Here is an 8,724-nt window from a genome sequence, read left to right on the forward strand (position 1 = left end):
AGAAAAGTATTAATTTTGCGACGACATCAAAATTTGATAAATATATTAATTTTTTTTTTAATTTTTGACACGCATATGTGTGAAGGGTGTGATATTCAGAAAATATAGCATTAAAATTTGATAAATATATTAATTTTTTTTTTAATTTGTGACACGCAAATGCTCAAATGTAGGACAACATTACTTAGAAAAAGATATGTAAATGATTTAAAAGTTCTTTTTGGTTGAAAATAAAAACTTAACGATGAACGGCGACAGTAACGGAAATATCGATTTCTGCTTTAAAATGCGATTTTCTCCTAAGATAATCATTCAAGTTACAACAAACAATTATTGTATTTTAATCAACAACCAACAATGGTTTTATATGACAGCCGGAAATAGAATTTAATAGAAAAATTATATAACTTAAATCACGGTACAATTTGTAAAGCGAATTGAGACTATACTTTGAGAATCAGTGATTTACTCTCATTGATATGTCGACTAGCTATATTCTAGTGAACTTGAAATCAAAGACACCATAAAATATGTCACTTCTGTTTCATATTGGAATGTTTTGGAAAGTTCTATTGTATTTTTTATGGCATTGTTAGCAAATATAACCTTTGAATGGGTATTATTTTGGCAGACATAATTATACCAAGTTATAGGCTTTTTTTAACAATCCCTCCGGAATACTATCGGGAAAAACATACGGCTCACGGCAAATGTGACCGGTATCCCGGTCAAAAGGGGATATTTACTTCTCTGTAGCATCTGATTCTGCCCTGGAGTTTCTCGGCGTCTGTGTTTCGTGTCCTGTTCAGAGATATGTAGTGTTTGTGTCGATTGATCTTTTTTTCATAATTTTTTTGTGATTACTGTTAATCGCCAAATTTTCTGTGACAACTTATTTTTTAGATATGGATGATTTGTATTTAAAAGTGAGATAGAGATATTGTACTTAAAAGAAATTTTCTCTGGAGTTCGTGTTTTTTTTTTCTATATCATATATAATAATAATACTTTTATACGCAGAAATTATTTCTTCAAGTAGACACACAAAAAAAGTTCTTTCGAATAAAAAAGTATTTACAGAAATTTGTTAAGCTTACTTACACTTGACATTGGTCTTTCTATTTTATTGTACTACTGCTATTTATAGTTGTAAGTTATAAAACTTTAAGTATAATAAAACGTCTTGTTTCAAAAGAGTAAAGTTTTGCGGTTACATAAACCTCTTTTTATAACTGGCAGGAAGGAGGCAGTCTGTTATTTGATATTAATTTATGAAATTGCAATGTATTTCTGCAACATTTTAATTAATTTTTCTTTGAGATGTGAAATAATAAAATAATTTATTTCAATGTAATTAATTAAGGGCTTTATTTATCTTACCTGTATACGGGCGACACTTGAGTTCGAACCGTAATGTTTACAACAAACAGTAATATTCTCTGGATTAATCAGAATTAGATTGGACCAATTATTGTTTATTATATAAAGATTATATTTTCAGGGGGAATAAATTTCAAGTATTCCCTATTATGTACACATCTTCACGGGCATGTGTCTTTTATACCCCTGTGTATCAATTCGTTGATGAAGATATGCAAAAATACTATGAAGTAAAAAAATCACATCACAAAAACATTTTTTTTTTCATAACATGTTTTAAATTTTTCGATATATCATTGTTTTCTATTATTTTATTTTCTAAAAAAACCATTGACCAAAAGACTTTAACTTACATAGTGCACATTTAAATTGGTTCAAATGATAAACCCAGGGTTAGGATGAGGCCACAATTAATGTTAAATTAATGTTTTATAAAGGAACAAATAGGAAAACATCTGGAAATTTCTTCTTCTGAGGAGAGCAGTGGTTGATCATATTAATAAAGAAGAATCCCCGCATAGCTTAGATTCAAATCTGTTGAAATGATGACACTGGGTTAGGATGAGGCTACCCATAGGGATCAATAATTTCTTTTCCACACATGAAAAAAAACTTTAAAAACCCTTTCAAGAACAGCAAAGCTAAGATTACTAGTAGTTATATTGATATGTATGGAAGCATCATCAGAAAGTGTTGATTTTGGTTTGTTTAAATGATGACCCTACTGCCTGGGTCATTAGTTTAAGAACAAATAGAGGATCAAAGTTTTACATAGATATTTAAAGGATAAACATTTAAAAATTTTCTTCTGAACAATAGCAAAGCTTTAATTAGTTATATTTATATCAGGTCCTCAGGTAGTATAGATTTAAATGTGTTTCAATCATGACCTCCGGAGGTCGTTGAAAGCTCAACAGGTATGAAATATTTTTAAAAAAAAAAAAGGTTGAAAAATCTTTTTTTTTCCCCTGGGGGGAGGGGGCGCTTGAATTTTACACCCCCCGAGGGTCATGATTTGAACAAACATGAATCTACACAACCTGAGGATGATTCCCTATAAATATAACGAAGCCTGGCTTTGAAGTGCTTTTAAAGAAGCTTTTAAAAGGTTTCCCTATATGTTTTTACACTATCTGAGGATGATTCCACATGTGTTTCATCTTTCCTGGGCCAGTGGTACTTGAAAAGAAGATTTTTAAAGATTCTTTTTCTATATATCCCTCTGTAAAACTTTGATCGGCCATTTTGGCCCCACCCTAACCCCGGGGGTCATGCATGATTTGAACAAACTTGAATTTACACTACCTGAGGATGATTTTACATGCGTTTCATCTTTCCTGGCCCAGTGGTTATTGAGAAGAAGATTTTTAAAGATTTTCCCTATATATTCCTATGTTAAACTTTGATCGGCCATTTTGGACCCACCCTTGCCCCGGGGGTCATGATTTGAACAAACTTGAATCAACACTACCTCAGGATGATCCCACATGAGTTTCATCTTTCCTGACCCAGTGGTTCTTGAGAAGAAGATTTTTTTAAAAATGCCATTAATTTTTCTCTAATTCATAATTATCTCCATTTGGAAAAAGGCCTGGCCTTTCATTTGAACAAACTTGAATCCTCTTCACCCAAGAATACTTTGTACCAAATTTGGTTAAAATTGGCCCAGTGGTTCTTGAGAAGAAGATGAAAATGTGAAAAGTTTACGACAACAACGACGACAAACAACGGACAAATTTTGATCAGAAAATCTCATTTGAGCCTTCGGCTCAAGTGAGCTAATAAAACAAAATGATTTATCCCAATTAAAGGAAAGCGAATAACAGTTCCATGACTTTAGAGCAAAAATACCTTCTTTCTTAGATTTGTTTTATCAAATTTAATTTATAAAATATATTTCCACACTTGTTATTATTTTTGAAAAAATTCAAGATCAACCATAAAAAATGATCAGCTTCAATAATTGTAATCCTCTGATTTAACTTTGGGTAAATTATATGCGAAATTTCACAAAAAAGCCTCGATTTTTTTTCTTCACAAGTTACAAGAAAAGTTTATGTTTCTGGACCCTAGTTAATTAAAGCATGAAAAATGGACAATTGTTGAAAAAAAAAATTATATCTCATAAATATCTTCAATCTCAGGAGCACAAACTAACTTAAAACCTTAACTCACAGGACCATGAAACGCGAGGGTTAGAGGGGGGGGGGGGGGGGCGCCCCTACGTTATGACTTTTAGTATTTTATTACAGTAAATTTTCTTTTAGATGCCCCCCCTTCCCCATCATCCGGCAATACACGTTCTCTTTTTTTTGCTCTAAGGTTGATCACTAGGAAGTTCCAGGATTTGGACAGAGAATGATTTTTTGGCTTTTTTTTCTGAGACCCCCCCCCCTTTTTAAATCCTGATTTTAACTTTTGTCGTTTGCTAGTACCACCAAAGCCCAAAGAAATTGTGACATTTTATATAAAAAGATTTGATACATATAAAAGAAATATTTCATATACAAAAAAATTACAGAAGTCTTTACACAGTTATATTGCCTTTTTCCTTTTTAGTTATACGGTATATAATATTTACCAATAGAAAAACCGAATATTTACAGCATAAAAACCTTCCCAGTCTAATATACATAATATTTTTTTTCCGTGTATGATTAGCAATATTACAACATTTGATGTTGGGTGTGCACAAATATAAAACATTACTTGTTATTTAATAACTGATTTCAATCGAATGCAACATTTTCTTGGGGAAGGGGGGGTGGTGTCAAGGAATGAAGAACAAATCCGAATACCTAATGCATGTATATAGTTTAATTATTGCTAATCCGAGATTTCTTATATTAATGAAAATATTAGCTAACCCGATTTGGGGCTCAAACTATAGCAATTAAACTTCATATTTTCAATTCACAAATTCCTTTCAAAATCTATCGTTTTCTTTATTCTTACTTATTCTTACTTTCTTATTTATTTTTTTATCGTTTACCAGCTGTCTTTGTTGGTGATTGTGACAACAGAGTCTGATTTCAAAACTTTGCTCCCGTGGGAAAAATATTAAAAAAATCTAGGATTATCCTAGGCTTTGTCACCATAAAAATTGCATGAAAACTCTTATCTGAATAAAAAAGAAAAATATAAGTGACCTATCATTAGAATCAAACATTAATTTTATAGATATTTTAAAAAAAATTATTACTCTACACAGTGCTGCTCTGCACTTTGTTATTTACACTTTAGGTTAACCATTTAGCATATCAAAATTAATATAGAAATTTCATTCAGTAAAAAAATGTTTTAGAAACCAAAGATTATTCTTTTTAAATGCTATTACCCAGTATGTACCCGGTAATAACCCTTTTAGATACTAAAGGTATATTTAATTCATATATTATCAATCAAAAATAAAATTCATGGTAATACAGTTTCTCTATAACATGTTCGGAAAACATCAAAGGAACAAAAGTTCATTAGGTCGCCACGAGTCCCAAACAATGTGTACAGGGTATACACAGGGACCAGTAAGTAAGTGTCAATCAAGTTCCAGCATCCAATGATGGACCTTCATAAACTTGATTGACAGGGCTACCCAGACCAGGTATTTTTGAAGGCGGTGCTTAAAATCTCTGCCTTTAAGGATTTTTTTTAAATCAGGAAACACGGTTATCTTCACCGACCCTCACAAACCCTGGGATGAACGCATATTGAGTATTACATCTCATTTCATGAGATATTGTTGTATAATATGGTAAAAAAGTAGGGGGTCATATTTCTATGGGGTCATTTTTCAACGTGTGTGGTGTCGTAGAATTAATGGTCTGGAAGGGTTTTCTACAGTCGAAAAATGACCCTACTTGCCGTAGAATAATGACCGGGGGTCATTTTTCTACATAGAAATTTGACCCCCCGGTCATTATTCTACGGGGGTCAATTTTCGTCGTTACATCGGCATCAATATATGTATAAATGATGGATCCAGTCCTCTTTATATAGCTTGTTATGATGGACATGATAGCACGGTACAACTGTTACTGAACAACGGTGCCGACATCAATTTATGTAAGAAGAATGTAGCCAGTCCTCTTTATATAGCTTGTCAAAATGGACATGATAGCACGGTACAACTGTTATTGAACAACGGTGCCGACATCAATTTTTGTGAGAAGAATGGAGCCAGTCCTCTTTATATAGCTTGTCAAAATGGACATGATAGCACGGTACAACTATTACTGAACAACGGTGTCGACAACAATTTATGTATAAATGATGGAGCCAGTCCTCTTTATATAGCTTGTTATGATGGACATGATAGCATGGTACAACTATTACTGAACAACGGTGCCGACATCAATTTATGTGAAAAGAATGGAGCCAGTCCTCTTTATATAGCTTGTCAAAATGGACATGATAGCACGGTACAACTGTTACTGAACAACGGTGCCGACATCAATTTATGTATAAATGATGGAGCCAGTCCTCTTTATATAGCTTGTCAAAATGGACATGATAGCACGGTACAACTGTTACTGAACAACGGTGCCGACGTCAATTTCTGTAAGATGAATGGAGCCAGTCCTCTTCATATAGCTTGTCAAAATGGACATGATAGCACGGTACAACTAATACTGAACAATGGAGCTGACATCAATTTATGTGATAATGAGGGATTCAGTCCTCTTAGGATAGCTTGTCAAAATAGACATGATAGCACGGTACAACTTTTACTGAATAACGGTGCCGACATCAATTTATGTGGTAACAATGGATTCAGTCCTCTTCATGAAGCTTGTTATAATGGACATGATAGCACGGTACAACTGTTACTGAACAACGGTGCCGACATCAATTTATGTGATAACGATGGATTCAGTCCTCTTTATATAGCTTGTCAAAATGGACATGATAGCACGGTACAACTGTTACTGAACAACGGTGCTGACATCAATTTATGTACCAAGAATGGAGCCAGTCCTCTTTATATAGCTTGTAAAAATGGACATGATAGCATTTTACAACTGTTACTGAACAACGGTGCCGACATCAATTTATGTAAGAAGAATGGAGCCAGTCCTCTTTATATAGCTTGTCAAAATGGACATGATAGCACGGTACAACTGTTACTGAACAACAGTGCCGACATCAATTTATGTGAGATGAATGGAGTCAGTCCTCTTAATATAGCTTGTCATAATGGACATGATAGCACGGTACAACTGTTTCTGAACAATGGTGCCGACATCAATTTATGTGATAACGATGGATTCAGTCCTCTTTATATAGCTTGTCAAAATGGACATGATAGCACGGTACAACTGTTTCTGAACAACGGTGCCGACATCAATTTATGTGATAACGATGGATTCAGTCCTCTTTATATAGCTTGTCAAAATGGACATGATAGCACGGTACAACTGTTACTGAACAACGGTGCTGACATCAATTTATGTACCAAGAATGGAGCCAGTCCTCTTTATATAGCTTGTTAAAATGGACATGATAGCACGGTACAACTGTTACTACAACAGTGCTGACATCAATTTATGTACAAGAATGGAGCCAGTCCTCTTTATATAGCTTGTCAAAATGGACATGATAGCACGGTACAACTGTTACTGAACAACGGTGCTGACATCAATTTATGTGAGATGAATGGAGTCAGCTCTCTTAATATAGCTTGTCATAATGGACATGAAAGTACGGTACAACTGTTACTGAACAATGGAGCTGACATCAATTTATGTGATAATGAGGGATTCAGTCCTCTTCACATAGCGTGTTTTAAGGGACATGATAGAACTGTACGACTGTTAATGAACAATGGTGCCGACATCAATTTACGTAATAAGAATGGAGCCAGTCCTCTTTTTATAGCTTGTCAAAATGGACATGATAGCACGGTACAATTGCTACTAAAAACGGTGCCGATATCAATTTATGTTATGTGATGGATTCAGTCAAAGAGATTTGATAACACGGCATAATTGTTACTGAACGACGGTGCTGACATCAATTTATGTGAAAAAAAAATTGAGCCAGTTCTCTTTAAATAGCTTATCAAAATGGACATGATAGAACGGCACAACTGTTATTGAACAACGGTGCTGACATTAATTTATATGTAAAAGATGGAAATAGTTCTCTTTTGATAGCTTGTGAAAACTCACCTTGCAGCACAATCGAACTTCTATTTAATTCAGGTGCTGATGTAAATTTATGCAATAAAGGCAACGGCTGTCCGCTGTCCCTAGCATGTTTCAATGGTAATGACAGCATGGTTATTTTTTTTTGTTGTTGAACAACGGGGCAGACATCAATTTTTGTGACAAGGAGGGAACCAGTCCTCTCTACATAGCCTTTGAAAATGGACAGTACAGCACGGTCGAAGTGTCATTATAAAGTAATGATACTTGCGTTAACTTATGCAATAAATACAATAAGAGTCCATAACACAGTTATATGGTCAGGACAGTATCGTTGAACTCTTACTACAATGTGATGCTGGGTTTTTATTCTGACAATGGATTCAGTGGTTTCTCAGTACCACGTGCGTTCACATTATTTCTGAAATATGGAATGAAAGTAAAGTTTAGCTTTGAATATAGCTGGCAAAAATGAGCGGGATAGTATCATATAGAATTTAAAGCATTTATGAAAAAAATACATAAAAAGAAGAAAGCACTTGCTGTTTCCTTCAGTTCAACATTCAGATATATCGACGATGTATTATCAATTATCACTATTTTACGGATTCTCAATTTATAGTACCAAATCGACTTTGGGAAATGTCAAAAAAATTTGTGAACTGAATCTGACACGATATATGTCATTTGAAACTTGAAAGAGTATAGTTATTAAAAATCACAAATTCATTTACATACATCATACTATGTTTTGTTGACCTCCTTCGAAATGAATGCGGTTGTAGGGCAAATTTCAAACAAGATATTTACGTAATGTTGAAAAGCCACATTTGGAAACGAAAGAAAGTTTTTAATACAAAATTAAGATAATACACATCAAATTTGTTAACTATAAACAACATTTATGAATCCTTTTAAGCACGTAGGTAAAGGGATGTGAAATCTTTGTTTCAATTATTAGTAAAGACAAAACAGGGTCAATTTTCATTTTAATGAAATTATTTTCTTTTTATTTTAAAAAGTTTTTATAAAATCTGAAGATGAACTATGTAATGACAATATTCCCTAAAATTCTTCATTATTTGATTCTAATTAATCTGCTCTATGAAATTCACATTATTTAAAAAATTAGAAGGTAAAATATTTCGTCATTAACCTGGTTACGAAGAGTTTGTAAAATAACACGTAAATATCGCACAAA

The 8,724-nt window shown here is 33.4% G+C and overlaps 1 protein-coding gene across 1 annotated transcript; it reads left to right on the top strand.

The window, feature by feature from the left end:
* Positions 1–5,318: 5,318 nt before the first annotated feature.
* LOC134258498 (ankyrin-3-like) lies at positions 5,319–8,294 on the top strand (the record flags this gene model as incomplete). Its single annotated transcript, XM_062741066.1, has 2 exons — positions 5,319–6,863; positions 7,029–8,294. Coding segments are annotated over 2 exons (1,845 nt in total), but the record flags the coding sequence as incomplete, so codon positions are not given.
* Between the last annotated feature and the right edge of the window lie 430 nt (positions 8,295–8,724).

The sequence above is a fragment of the Saccostrea cucullata genome, unplaced genomic scaffold (assembly GCF_032062105.1).
Source record: "Saccostrea cucullata isolate Sc308-1 unplaced genomic scaffold, CSIRO_AGI_Scuc_v1 ctg2540, whole genome shotgun sequence".
NCBI classification, from domain to species: Eukaryota; Metazoa; Mollusca; class Bivalvia; order Ostreida; family Ostreidae; genus Saccostrea; species Saccostrea cuccullata.